Source organism: Sebastes fasciatus, chromosome 7 (assembly GCF_043250625.1).
Source record: "Sebastes fasciatus isolate fSebFas1 chromosome 7, fSebFas1.pri, whole genome shotgun sequence".
Classification (NCBI taxonomy): Eukaryota; Metazoa; Chordata; class Actinopteri; order Perciformes; family Sebastidae; genus Sebastes; species Sebastes fasciatus.
Genome location: NC_133801.1, coordinates 3,726,657 through 3,742,038, shown reverse-complemented (window position 1 = coordinate 3,742,038; position 15,382 = coordinate 3,726,657). Strand labels below are relative to the sequence as shown.

The following is a 15,382-nucleotide window of genomic DNA, read 5'->3' as shown; positions in this document are numbered from 1 at the left end:
GATTATGATGAGTATTTTATACAGCAGCTACTCAGGTGACAGTCTGAGGGGGGAAGACACGCGTCGGCACATGATTAATAACTTAATAACTAAAAGTTCAGATCATCCTTTTAGGTCTGAAAGGTTTTGTTCTAGTTCACATTTCTTCAGATTTTAAAAGTTAATCAAAACAAAAAATTCTTTACTCTGTTGTTAAAGTAAAACGGAAATATGTTGTACTGTATGTTCACAGTATTACTTTGTAGGTACTTACTGAAAATCTACATGTGACATACATTAAATCTACTTAGAATAATGTAATCAAAGTTTATCATTTTGAAATTCAGGGTAAAAAAAATGCCCTAAAATGTCATATGTTATTTCAACAATGAAATAATTTTTTTGTCTGTGCATATAGAATAAGAATATAAAGCACAGCCCAATAACCAAAGATATTTAGTTTAGTATCACATATGCCAAAGTAAAACAGCAAATGCACACATTTAAAAAGCTGAAACTAGGTAATGTTTGGCATTTTTGCTTGAAAAATAACTTTAAAAATCAATCAGTTATCGAAATTGTTGATTTAATTTGATTTTCGATCAACTAATTGATTCATTGACTAATCGTCTATAGTCTAAGTACCTGGTGGTTTGACTCGTGTGTGGCTGTGATCCTCTTTTTAACTCTTAACTTTAAGAAGGATTTGTTTCTGTTTTTTAACATGAGGACTGAAGTATTTTGGTAGTTTTGTCCCTAAATGTTCTCAATAAGTGTTTAAATTAAAATAGCCTTGTTTGAGTACATTATATGTTAGACAGATTTCCATCAACCCCTTTTCAGTAATATTCTGTTCTTTTCCTGAGTAAACATACAGAACAGAAGAAAGAAGTTTACACTAGAAATGCCAGTTAGTCATTTCACCTCGAACTGTGTTTTTTTCCCCCACAGCTGGGGAAGAGTCCACGTTTCTGAGCTTCATGAAGGGAGACCTGATCCTGTTGGACCAGGACACCGGCGAGCAGGTGCTCAACTCTGGTTGGGCACACGGTGTCAACGAACGAACCAATCAGAGAGGAGATTTCCCAGCTGACTGCGTCTATGTCCTGCCCACCGTGACCCGACCTCAGCCAGAAATAGTGGTGAGAGAAAAAAACGCACACATCAAAGGGCTTTTATGACATGAACTTTATTGTCAGAAGGAGACTTCCTCTTCTTCTCGTTATTTTTAATGGAGATACGCCGTTTCATGTTATTGGCACAGCTCATTCTGCAGGATGCTGGAACTTAATTTCAGCATTTTTTTAATTTCAAAAAGTAGTTTTAGCTCGAGTAAAATGTGCCACACTTTAACCAGAAGTTCAGTAGTTTCAGAACCACTTCAGCAAAATATCTGATTATTAGTGAGATTTGTTTTAGGATAAATATCAGTAACAACAAAAGCCAACTGAATCCAAAGAAACACATAGAAGTAGTGGACCAAAATGAACAATGAAGAGATTTTATATTAGTTTAAGTCCATGGCAGACAACAGGAACAAAAATATGTGAAAGTTGAATAACAGAACCACAAGGAAACTACATTAAACAAAGCAAAAACAAAAAAAGCTGTTCAAACCTGTGATGCTTTTGTTATTCTACTTTTCCCTCACACCATAATTACTGTATTTTGAATAGTGTATCAAAGATTTCTCTGCACTGGAGAAAGGAACTTTTTATGTAATAAAATAAGGGAACGTTGTGTGTCCTTCACCAGCAGCAATCTCATTTTTGTTGTCTGTATTTTGGACTGAAACGCTGGCATGTTAACATTGAAAACCTGTTAACATGTTGCTGTGACAACAGGTTTATCTAATCTGATTTAATCTGACAACATCTGGCTCTTCCTTTTTGTTTGAAGACACCAACTGTACATCACTTTAAATCTGTCAAATAAACGTAATCCGATGTAATCCAACCAATCAGGCGCTGGTAACCATGACACCGGACCAGCGACAGGAGTCTGTTCGGGTTTCGCAGCTCGTCCTGCCAGAGGGTGACGACAGAATGAAACCCTACACGCTGGAGGAGTTCTCCTATGACTACTTCAGGTACACACACACATACTGGGATAAAAAACAATCTAACTTTGAATGTCTTACTGTTTTAGATTTAGGGTTTATTCCCACCTTACAAGCAACTGTAAATCCTCCTGAAGTCATTTCAGTTATGGAGCAGCTCAGGGATCAGTCCTCGGACTTTTACAGTTCTTCATTTACCTTTAAGACAAATCATTCACAGGCATAAATTTGTTCTTGTATCACTTCCTGCATGAGGTTCATTATCTATCTGGAAAGTTCCTTCAGTTAAATTCAGAAAATTCAGAAGTTATCATCACAGGTCCAGAGAACCTTTCCTCATGTCATCACATTGAGGCTCACAGATCTCCTACATTACATCTCACATTATAAACACATAGTGAAGGACTTTTCACTCTACACCTGCATGTATTTGATCCCTCTTGTACAACCATTGTATATTATATGTTGTGAGCCATGTCAAAGACAAATTTGCATTTTTCTAATCTCACCTGACCTCGCCATTTGGCAAAATGTTTGATCGACTAATTCGATTTTGAACGACACGCAGTCATGTCAACATGTCACACATGTAACCCGCTCCTTCCAGGCCGCCTCCCAAACATACCCTGAGCAGGGTGATGGTCACAAAGAATCGTGGCAAGGACAAGATGTGGAGCTGCACCAGAGAACCGCTGAAGCTGGCGCTGCTGAAGAAGGTCGTCAACCACGAGGAGCTTTCTCAGGATGCCTGCATGTCCTTCATAGATATCCTTTAAAACAGCTGATGTGACGCGGTTTAAGAATGATTATTTGACCATTTCAACATTTTCTGCAGCCTGTCTGACGAAGTTTTATTCCTTGACATTTGTCCCACCTATGATGAAGTACATGGGCGACTACCCGTCCAAGCGGACGCGCTCCGTTAACGAGTTGACAGACCAGATCTTTGAAGGAGCGCTGAAGGCCGAACCTGTGAAAGATGAGATCTACTGTCAGATCATCAAACAGCTCACTGACAACCACGTCAAGTGAGTAAACTGACGCCATAATCAATCTAATCACTGCACTTCATAAGATAAGAATAATAATACGGTTCATAGTTTTCATTTAGAGTTGTATCTCAAGACTTTTCCATCAAGTCTCGCCGGATTTTCATGAATCTAATACTGAGGTATATTGAAACATAACCCAACCCCAAATATTATGTTTTTAAAAAAAATACTCTTTTGACTTTAATTGCAAATTTATAAACTTTGTATAGAACTGCAACTTTTGGCTTATTGGAAAGATATGATGGTAACCATTTTTCCAAATGTTTTCACAAAATTGAAAATTGTTGCCAGTATATACAGTAAAAAACATTAGACTAAATATTATGGAAAGGTGACTCGCTTTTTAATTCTAAAATCTATACAAATGACAAAAGGGGTGTTGTGTGGCATTATGTAGAAGAAACTAAAGCACAGAATGAAGATGTTTGTTGCATTCAGCATACATTAATCATCCAGTCATCACTGTGGCTGCAGTAGAACAGCAGGCAGAACCAGCAGATGTTTAAAAGCAGAAGCTGAACATGAGTTTTGTGCTGCTGCAGGTACAGTGAGGAGAAAGGCTGGGAGCTGCTGTGGTTGTGTACTGGTTTGTTTCCTCCCAGTAACGTGCTGCTGCCGCACATCCAGCGCTTCCTCCAGTCCAAGAAACACCACCCGCTCGCTGGAGACTGCATGCAGAGGCTGCACAAAGCTCTACGGTAAAACATAGACACATTTTTGTCTTTTTTTTAGGGGGGTACAGGAGGTCTTTAGGGGGAGATAGCAGGTTAACAGTAGATGTCACATAGGAGTGGTGTACATCATCTGAAAGCATTGAACCTTGAGATTAATTTGAGATGCAGGTCAGCACTGTGTGTCAAGTTGTTTTAGTCAAAAATCATAAATAAACATGAATTAATTAGAGTGTATAGGAGCTTAAAACATTATAATAGAAGTATATACATGCTCACTTATGATGTTGATGAATGTTTGGGTTGATACCATTTGTTACGCAGATTTGGTGCTAAATTTAACCATTTTTTACCACTCCAGAAATTATTAAAATGATCAATAATCCCTCCAGAATACCACATTAAGACACCAAGACCTTGAGGAACACCATCGAAAAAGCCATGCTGTGATTTGGTTTCAAACACTTTTAACATTTGGAGATTTCTGCAAGAATTGCATTTTTTCTGTGATTATATGGTGAGCACTTCTGTTGTGTAAACTGCTCAGAAAGCCCTTTATTGTCAATCTAGCTAGGAAAGCCTCCCATCCTCTGAATGCTCTAGGTCTCTAGTTTGTGGCTGTAAAGTTTCATGAGGCTGTGATTATCCTAGAGGTCACCACAGGTCATTTTATACAGTTAGGTCAAGTTTTTAAAAAAATGGGCTCACTATGTGAAATGTCTATGATGACTAACATCATCACACATGAATATAATTGGATCCACAAGAGTCTCAGCTTTATGGTGATACCCAATTTATGTAATTCCAAGACTGTTTAGGGACTCCAGTATGTAGAAATATTCAGATACACCATTTTTAGAATAGGAGAAAATAAATAGAGACTCATGGGTACCCATAGAAACTGTTTTCATTCACATATCTTGAGGTCAGAGGTCTGTGAAAATAGCCATGCCAGTTTTTCCTCGCCAAACTTTGGTCTAACTATGGAGTGTTATTTAGCCTCCTTCCTGACATGCTAGTGGGTCTCAGTTATTGTTGAATGTTATTTATAACTTTAGGTTCACCAGTCTGACCCCTTAATTTTGAGGTACTTGTACTTTACTTGAGGATTTCCATGTTATGCTGGAAGCCAATATTGTACTGGACTGAATTTCTTTCTACTGCCTTTTTTCCATTGTTGTCATGGTAACAGTAACGGAGCCAGGAAGTATCCCCCTCATCTGGTGGAAGTGGAGGCAATCCAGCATAAGACAACCCAGATCTTCCACAAAGTTTACTTCCCTGACGATACGGACGAAGTAAGACACACATATAGTCATTTGAATTTACACTGGTCAACAAGAATGCGTCCGAAAATTGAGATTGTTTGTTTCTCAAACCTGCAGGCGTTCGAGGTGGAGTCCAGCACCAAAGCAAAGGATTTCTGCCAGAACATCTCAACCAGACTGCTGCTCAAATCTCCTGAAGGATTCAGCCTCTTCGTCAAGATCTCAGACAAGGTCGGAGGTCAAGGAGTGTTCAGAAGCACAACAAAATGAGACTTAATGTGACATTATAAGTTTTATATATTATCTCTATCGTGTCAGTTAACGGTGAATAATCGGTTAACAAGGGTCGGTTATCGGAATCAGAATTTTTTTCAAAATTAGCATCCCTACCTTGAGGGAATTTCTTCAAATTTGACGTTTTCCGGCCATAACTCAAGAATTAATATGACAATTTCACACAAATGTCTAACAGGATAAAATGATGAAGTGATGACATTTTGGACAGACATGGATGTCAACTTGACTGGTTGGCGGAGGCATACAACCACGAGGCGTTAATTCGAGTTTCAGGTGTTTTTGTGTCTTCATTTTGTGCGGTCACAAATGTTCTTTGACCTCCTTTTATAAAGCATATACCTGACCTGGCACTTTTTAAAACAAGCATTATGAAGTTTTTGAATATAATTCATATTTTAAGGATACATGGGGTTTTGATCTTCCTGATGTATACATTTCTACCCAAGCATTTGTTGTGGAGGTTATGTTCAGTTAAGAAACTTCAATGCCAAAAGAAATATTTACTGACTCTCTGGGCAGCTGTCAATCACTGCATGCAAAACTTGCAAACTCTGATCAAAGAGTCAAACTAGGCAGCGCTGATCAAATATGAATCAGGATTCTGATATATGTTTGTGTGTGTCTGCAGGTGATCAGTGTGCCAGAGGGAGATTTCTTCTTTGACTTTGTCAGACATTTGACAGACTGGATCAAGAAGTCTCGACCAGCCAAAGAAGGTTGGTACCTGCACCTGTTTTACCTCTGTGGAAGTAAACCTCCATTAATCATACGTGTCCTAGCGTGCTCTGAAGAAACCTCCTCTTGCTGTCTTAACGAGCACGGTGGCAGTTACTGGAAATACGACACATAAGTAGACACTTGACTACTCACAAGCTCTTATTGTTTATTCAAGTTTGCGTAACATGCAGGAAGTAAAAACACAAACTGTAGGGTTTATGAAACATGACTTATGAAGGAGGCCGGACAAACCTGCAATTAGAAACATACTAATATTACACCAGAGTTTTAAGGTTGATCACACTTATATTTCATCCTCTCCCCATCCAACCTTGTAGGAATCGTTCCCTCTCTGACCTATCAGGTGTTCTTCATGAAGAAGTTGTGGACCAACACAGTTCCAGGGAAGGACTCCTTCGCAGACTCCATCTTTCACTACTACCAGGTCGGTCTAAAGGGAGGAGAAAATACTTTTACTTCATTGATTTATAATTTATTTGTACTAGAACTGTACCTTTGAGTAAATAATGACACTTCTTCCCCCTCACTCTCTTCTTTTAATTAGGAGCTGCCTAAGTACCTCCGTGGCTACCATAAGTGTTCACGAGAAGAGGTTTTCCAACTTGCAGCGCTCATCTACCGCGTCAAGTTTGAGGATGACAAATCCCACTTTCCTACAATTCCCAAGATGCTTCGGGAGCTGGTTCCCCAGGATCTCATTCGCCAGATGTCACCAGATGACTGGAAAAGGGTAAGTCAAGATAAACATTCTCATTCTTGAACTGAGTTTAATAATTAATACTCTGTGTGTCATGATTGCAGTCGCTGGTTGCATATTTCAACAAGCAGGCCGGTAAATCAAGAGAAGAAGCCAAACTGATGTTCCTAAAGATCATCTACAAATGGCCGACCTTTGGCTCCGCCTTCTTTGAGGTCAAGGTAAACACACCTGAGCCTGTCACTTCCTGTCTGTAGCTCTTACTGGATGCTTCTCTTATGTCTTAGTTTTCCTGATTATACTTAACATACTTAAGTAACAAATGCAATCAATGCAGGACTTTTACTTATCACAGTGTGGTATCAGTACTTTTACTTAAGAAAAGGATCTGAATACTTCTTCATGGAGCCCACTTGAAAACCTCCGGAGCTGCTTCTGAGAACAGTTACAGCCAAACAGATGTCGGAGATGGTGTGGATTAAACTGATAAACCGTTAAGCAGCACCACTCATGTTAGTTAATCCCTACCACCTACTGTAAGAGGAAGAGATGCACGGAAAATATGAGATTAAAGGAAACATCTGATTGATCAAATGAGACATTTTTATATTTAACAAACTTTGCAAAGAAACATTACTACTCAACATGTAAAAATAAATAAGATATAATAGATGATCAATGGATATTTAGACATCATAACAACATAAATCTTTGTCTATAGCAAACCACAGAGCCCAACTTCCCGGAGATCCTGCTAATCGCCATCAACAAGCATGGAGTCAGTCTGATCGACCCAAAGACAAAGGTTTGTGTTTGTATAGAAATAATTATTGCTCCCCTCCCCACTAGGGATGTCACGAGAAGCGACACTTTGGTACCAAGTCGATGCAAAAATTCTGTAGGTACCGTTGGGGCTCAAGACGAACGGTGTCCCATCGTCCAGGGTACGATAGAAAATGTGTTAGGGGCGCAGTAAACTGACAGCAGGACGAGAGGTAGTTAATGTTAGCTCCTTGCAGGACTGAGCTGTTTACCGGCTGCAACAACTAATGTTAACTAGCTCTCATCCTGCCGACGAGGGGACATTATGATGCGCTCAGGCTCTATTCAGTAAAAATGAGTATTGGGTGAAGGTAAATTCTCACGTTATCATGATGTGTTCCAATGTAATCTTGTATGTAAATGTAGTTTTTGGCAAGAAACTTGAATATATCCTGTTGTTGAAGGAGATAGAGAGGGAACGTGACATCCCTACTCCCCACCTGTCTGATGTTAAAGGATTTTTCTAATGCTCAGTTTGGACTGTGCACACAGTAAACACATTTTTATATCACCTGTACCGTTTCTGTCATGTCCCATTGATGCTACACTCATTAACCACTCAGGTACGTCAGTCAGAGGTCCTGAAGGTAACCAAGACTTACCCCTCTCTGTGTATTCGTGCAGGACATCCTGATCACTCACCCCTTCACCAAGATCTCCAACTGGAGCAGTGGGAACACCTACTTCCACATCACCATCGGCAACCTGGTCAGAGGAAGCAAACTTCTGTGTGAGACCTCGCTGGTAGGTGGCAGCAACACACATGCACACAGATACTGTAAAGGTAGACATTACCCCTCTATATCTTTACATTAAAAATAGTTGTTTGCTGTTATATTAATGCTCTGAATATCAAATTTAGCACCTTTAATTGATTATTAAAACAAAGGTTAGATGCAGCCGTATGAATGAGCACAAATCTGAAACACATTCATGTTGACGTAAATTAAGAAACATGCTAAAAAAAACAGTTCACTTGCATCATTAAACTGAAGATATCAGCTGTGTAATTGTGTTGATGTGTATTTTCATCTCACCTGCAGGGCTACAAGATGGACGACCTGCTGACCTCTTACATCAGCCAGATGCTGACCACCATGAACAAGCAGCGCTCCGGGCGGGGCCACAGCAAGTGAACTTCTTACTGGCAGGAGGCCGCTGAACTCGTCCGGCTCTTGCGCCCTATTGGCCAGCACTGCAGCTGGGGGCGGACCTTTGCCCACACTCTGTGGAGGATGAGCCGCAGTCCTTCTGCTAGCTCAGAAGGGTCAAAGCTCACCGGGGAGAGTTCGGCCGCCAGCAGCGACGACCCCGGTGAAGGCCCCAGCAATTATCACCACTACAGCTATGATGATGATGAGGACGAGCCATCCAGTGAGGATGACTACCTTTAAAACCTCCAAACTCTCCGTCCACAGGTGGGTCTTCCTGGATTAGTTCAGGATTCAACAGCCAGACCTGTTTGTACAAGAAATAGTGTTCAGTCAGTACTGCTGTCATGTTATGTCCTTATTTGGCTGATTCACATCGAACTGAGGACACTCGGATCTCGACAGATCTTGAACATTTGAAGGACTTTGCTACCTTAAAAATACATCAGTAAACTTTATGTTTTTGGCGGGCTGCCATGGGACTTTATACATTTATAAACTACAAGTGATAGTGGTGGACCGCAGTAGCTAGGAAGCTTATTGACTCATAATAGACAAGTGTTGAGTTTAGCAAAAACTTCAATTATGTTTTAATTGGTTAATCCATCCATTCTGCACTCTGCCTTTTGTTAATAAATTATTTTACAAGGAATTATTCTTATATACAGATGAATATCAATAAATACATGTACTTAATAATAATTGTAGACCTTATCGTCCCTACTGGTTTCTATCTTTCTTTGATCGGTATGATTGTGAAAAGGGTATTCAATTTAATTCTATGTAGTATTTAAAAAGTCTTCCATTTAATTTGGTTAACACTGCAGAAACGCTGTTACTATGCTAACGTTAGCACTCAGCTCAAAGCACAGCTTAGACATTAACGTAAAGCTGAGCCTGAAACAGAGTCTCAGAAGGTAAACGTGTTTAATTTGGGGTAACAACATGACCCTCCTGACTCGTGGCACCGGTGATGAGGATCTAAAAATATCAAAACGTTTTCATCCATCCGACTATTTAGTTTTTGTTTCGTGTGTAGTGAACATTAGAGTGTCGCAGGAGCTTTAGTGAAGCTATAGACATTTAGTCTCGTTCCTTTCCTGCCTCGTGCATCTTGAAAGACTGACAAAATCAAAAAGTTGTTGAGTTTACGTTCTTTCTTAGATAAAGTATTGGCTGTGATTTTGTCGCAGAAAACAAGGTCAGAAACAGTTCAGGTTTCGCCTCTTCTTTACGGTTTTAATTGTTAATCTTTTTATCACTTATGAGTAACTTTGTTTGGGTTTAGAAAAAAACAAAAACATTTATCTATGTTATCTACATTTATCTATCTATCTGGCCTTGGAACCAAACAGTGTAACTCAATTTGCGTTGAGATCTCATTTCCAATTACCAATCTCATTTATTTATAACTGTGTGACACGCTAGAAACAGACAGAGGCCTGTGCTACGAAGCAGGATTTGGTGTTAGTGAGGTAACTTTAGGGTTAACCCTTGATGGTTTTCAGACCTACGACAGTTGATCACTTTGTAGCGTGTTTTGGGTCCCAGCCCATAGCTTTGCTATTTATGGCCTATACTATGGTTTAATATGGAGGTTTTATTTTTTAATACTTAATTCATGGATTATGTTTACACCTTTTTTGTGTAAAGGTGCTAAATTTGAAATTCAGAGCATTAATATAGCGCAAACACCTGAGTAGAGAATGAAGTCTCTTTCTCTGTGTGTTGTAATCTGAGCTTCTATCTGCTTTATTGACATATCCAGGCCGGCCGTGCATGCCTGTCATTGTGAGTGCGCCGCTCTGCACTGCGCTCATACGGTGGTTTGCGCCATCCCGACCCACAGCGTTGTCGCGGAAGCATAGTGCCCACCCTCCAGTCCCCCCCCCCCCCAGGATAGCACTGTCGCCGTTGTTTGTGCTGTTAGCACAGTTAGCTGCTAGCCGTCGTCATGTTGAGAGCCGCGTGGAGGCAATCCCTCAATCATAGATTTGCTCCGAATATGGAATTTAGCACCTTTAATGTCGTAGATTAATATTAGCTGTTTGTGTTTAGTTTTACATTTCATGGCTTATTTGTTTCTCTTTTTCTGTTGAGACTGCATTACCCAGCATTCCTGTGGAGTGCTGCTGCTGTTCTTATTGGGCTTTTGTTACATTCCTGTAGTTTGACAAAATAAGATCCAAGTACTAGCTTTTTCTGGGGCTTTTAGCTGCCTCTCAGTCTTAAATATTTAGTATCATGATAATATGTTTGGACATTCACATCAGACACAAATACTCTATCCAGTGATGAAAACCATGAGATGCAGTCAAAAAGCACTGGAAAAAGCTAGTAAGTCGATATCTGGTTGAGACTATTTTGACTACTCTCACACTCAACAATCGTCTAGTTTTTTTTTTACTGTTTTTGCAAATGTCATTTGTCTTAATAAATGCTGAAGTTTGCGGATGCATTTATGGGTCTGAGGTCTAGATTTTCCGTCTTTGGTTTAAAAGTACACATTTTTCAGCACAGTTGCCTAAAATTGTCCTGTTTACTAAGAAACTTACAAACCGAACTGATAGCAAATCATTACAAATAAAATGTACTTCATAGATCTCCTAAAGTAACTTTAAAAGAATAGAAGTACTAAGAGAACACATACCTCCACACCAAGGCTGAGATGGGTCACCACTGAAGAATCACACTTACAGTTGCTATAAAAAAATAAGTCAAAGTTCAGTATCATTCTTAAAACACCTTTTATACATGCGGTCCTGGTCTGTTAAAAGTTTCTGAGATAAATATAAAAAGTAAGTTGTTTTCCCCAGAAGACAGAATATCTGCTGAAAAAACATTTTTGAATATTTGAAATACGCTCACCCAGTGGCCTTACCGCCAATATGGTTGCTTAAAAACAGACGACCAGTTGTTTTTCCATTGTGGCACTGAGGCTTTAACATGTGGAAGAAGTGGGTTTACTTATTCACTTTAACCCTTTGTGGCACTGATAAGCATCTTAAGGCCTTGACACACCAAGCCGATGTCTCACTTGTACAGCTACCTGTTGATGTAACGAACCCTGCATCCCTTAACCTGCACTGTTTTGTTTTTATGATGAACAAATACACTGGTATTTCAACAGTGCCAACCAATTCATTTGATATGTTCAGTTTGTTGTTTTTCTTTGTGGACTAATGCAAACTTGTGTTTTTGCCTGTTTTATATGGTCTAGAACTGTGTAACTCGATTATCTCGACTTCCTGTAGTGCTTCAATGGTCTGTGTAATGTGTGCTCTCACTTTTGTATAAAACATTAAATAAATAAATTTTGTTTTGACTTAACTGAACTGAATGAATTATTCATGCTGTTGCTCACAATGTATTTAGCAGTTGAGACACTGATTTAATGGCTTTTGTGTTTTTTGTAGCACTGTGTGCTAGTATCATGTTTACCAGGATACTACAACAGTACTGTTCACTAGTATATATTTATATGCTGACATGTCAACTTTGCCATGTTATTCCATTTATAGTAAAATAATATTGGGTGGTTGCCTGGTTATCCTGATACATCATCACCTGACTTGACTGATAACATCTAACTTATTCAGGATTTGCAAAACATCCATGTATCATAGTATAATATGCCACTAAAAATTTCATAAGAAAGGTCATGAAAATATCATTAAAAAGTCATTAAATACTATTAGTATGTCGAAATAGTTAAAATGTATAATGTGGGGGTGTGACCTCCAGCTAATAACAGTGCACAGGGTGTGCAGCCCGTTCAGGTGGTCAAATATCGCCGCTTTGTCACGCCCCTCGGTTTCTGATACCGAGGCACAAGTCTTCTCGGTTAGATACACGTATTTCACGGATGAGAAGGGGTTGTTTTGTTCCCAGTGATCCACCTGCAGGTCTCTGGGCTGTGACTGCAGCTATGATCGGTGTGTCTGTTGTTTGACTTGAGTGGTGCTGAGTAGGGCTGCACGATTATGGCCAAAATGATAATCGAGATTATTTTTTATTTTTCAACATACTATAAATATTTTCGCCATACTACACCATGACTTTTTTTGACATACTATACAATGACTTTTTATAAGATATTATACTATAACTTTTTTCAACATGTTATACTATGACTTTATGACTTTTTTCGACATACTATACTATGAATTTTTTCGACATACTACTATGACTTTTTACAAGATATTATACAATGACTTTATATGACTTTTTTCGACATACTGTATTATGACTTTTTTCAACATACTATACTATATTTTTTCATGAAATTTTTCGACAGACTACCATGACTTTTTTCATGAAATTTTTCGACATGCTATACTATGACTATTTTGTAATGAAATTTTTAAACAGACTATACTATGACTTTTTTTCATGAAATATTTCGACATACTATACTATGACTTTTCATGAAATTTATCGACATTATACTATGACTTTTTTTAATTACATTTTTTGACATACTATACTATAATTTTTTTTCCTGAAATTTTTCGACATGCTATACTATGACATTTTTCCTGAAATTTTTCGACATACTATACCATGACTTTTTTTCATGAAATTTTTTGACATACTGACTTTTTTGTAATGACATTTTTCAATATAGTATACTATGACATTTTTTTCATGACATTTTTCGACATGTTATACTATGACTTTTTTGTAGTGAAATTTTTCGACATGTTATACTATGACTTTTTTGTAGTGAAATTTATCAACATACTATACTATGGCTTTTTTTCATGACATTTTTCGACATACTATACTATGACTTTTTTTCATGAAATTTTTGGACAATTTTTTTAGTGCCATTTTTCAACATGCTATACTATGAAATTCTTTCATGAAATTTTTCGACATACTATACCATCACTTTTTCCATGAAAATGTTCGACATACTATACTGACTTTTTTGTAATGACATTTTTCAACATACTATACTATGACATTTTTTCATGAATTTTTTCGACATACTATGACTTTTTTAATGAAATATTTCGACAAACTATACTATGATTTTTTTTCATGAAATTTATCGACATAATACACTACGACTTTTTTTTCATGAAATTTTTCGACATGCTATACGATGACTTTTTTTCAGGAATTTTTTTGACATACTATATGACTTTTTTTCATGAAATTTATCGACATACTATACTATGACTTTTTTTTCAATTACGTTTTTCGACATGTTATACTACGACTTTTTTAATTACATTTTTTGAGTTGCTATACTATGACTTTTTTATAATTAAATTTTTTGACAGACTATACTATGACTTTTTTTCATGAAATTTTTCGACATACTATATAATGACTTTTTTTTCAATTACGTTTTTCGACATACTATACTATGACTTTTTTAATTAAATTTTTTGAGTTGCTATACTATGACTTTTTTATAATTACATTTTTCGACAGACTATACTATGACTTTTTTTCAATTACATTTTTCGACATACCAAACTATGACTTTTTTTCATTAAATTTTTCGACATACTAAACTGACTTTTTTCATGAAATTTATCGACATTATACTATGACTTTTTTTTCATGAAATTTCGTCATACTATACTATGACTTTTTTATAATTACATTTTTCGACAGACTATACTATGACTTTTTTTCATGACATTTTTCAACATACTATACCATGACTTTTTTTCATGAAATTTTTCGACATACCAAAATATGACTTTTTTTCATGAATTTTTCGACATACTAAACTGACTTTTTTTTCATGGAATTTTTCGACATACTATACTATTATTTTTTATAATTACATTTTTCGACTTGCTATAGTATGTCATTTTTAATGACATTTTTTGACTTACTATACTATGACATTTCTTCCTGAATTTTTGCGACATACTATACTATGATTTTTTTTCATGACATTTTTTCGACATACTATACTATGACTGTTTTTAATGACATTTTTCGACATACTATACTATGACTTTTTCGACATACTATACTATGACTATTTTCATGAAATTTTTCGACATACTATACTGACTTTTTTTAATGAATTTTTTTGACAGATTATACTATGACTTTTTTTAATGAATTTTTTTTCATGAAATGGTCACATGGACCCACACTGTTGTCTAGCAACGCAATTCCGTTGCAATTCCGTCAAAATGCGCTAAAACGGAGTGTTTCAGACAGAGGGTGAATACAGGTATATTCAGGCAGACAGTATGAGGAAAATAACGTTTTTTTTTAACATTACAACATGTAAACATGTTCTAGTAGAAACACAAAATACAAGTATGAACCTGAAAATGAGCATAATATGGGACCTTTAACATAAATTATCACTTTGAACTAATAAAAGAATATCTTATCTTATCTTATCACATGGTTAAGATCATATCTGCCTGTTTTACACTCTTTGACCACCAAGTGGTTTCGTGTGCACATGAAGCCTCGAGAAATGAACCCTTTTCTGAACCAATTTGATGGAAAGCTTCAAAGCTTCATGAAGCTTCATCTCCCCATCATTACTTTTGTGGTAACAGTTAGCCTACCTATTAATCTTGGTCCAGAAGAAACTTTCCTCCGCTGTCTATCTCCGTCCACACTGCGTCCAGCCGTCCACACTGTCCGGTGTGTTGTCCA

General features: G+C 37.3%; 1 protein-coding gene and 1 long non-coding RNA gene across 2 annotated transcripts in view; one reads left to right on the top strand and one right to left on the bottom strand.

The window, feature by feature from the left end:
* Positions 1-10,035, top strand: part of myo7aa (myosin VIIAa) — a 43,406-nt gene extending 33,371 nt beyond the window's left edge. The window contains exons 36-49 of the mRNA XM_074641054.1: positions 931-1,121; positions 1,944-2,068; positions 2,646-2,803; positions 2,913-3,066; positions 3,633-3,788; positions 4,954-5,059; positions 5,147-5,260; positions 5,955-6,042; positions 6,382-6,488; positions 6,609-6,794; positions 6,866-6,982; positions 7,483-7,566; positions 8,208-8,327; positions 8,627-10,035. Of these exons, the coding sequence (XP_074497155.1) occupies positions 931-1,121; positions 1,944-2,068; positions 2,646-2,803; positions 2,913-3,066; positions 3,633-3,788; positions 4,954-5,059; positions 5,147-5,260; positions 5,955-6,042; positions 6,382-6,488; positions 6,609-6,794; positions 6,866-6,982; positions 7,483-7,566; positions 8,208-8,327; positions 8,627-8,719 (1,799 nt within the window). The 3' untranslated portion in view covers positions 8,720-10,035. The remainder of the gene's footprint in view (positions 1-930; positions 1,122-1,943; positions 2,069-2,645; positions 2,804-2,912; positions 3,067-3,632; positions 3,789-4,953; positions 5,060-5,146; positions 5,261-5,954; positions 6,043-6,381; positions 6,489-6,608; positions 6,795-6,865; positions 6,983-7,482; positions 7,567-8,207; positions 8,328-8,626) is intronic.
* Positions 6,196-15,382, bottom strand: LOC141771120 (uncharacterized). Its single transcript, XR_012594677.1, has 6 exons — positions 15,292-15,382; positions 11,385-11,436; positions 8,621-9,041; positions 8,226-8,288; positions 6,375-6,494; positions 6,196-6,295 (listed from the first exon to the last, which is right to left on the bottom strand). It is a non-coding gene; the product is annotated as an uncharacterized LOC141771120 (long non-coding RNA).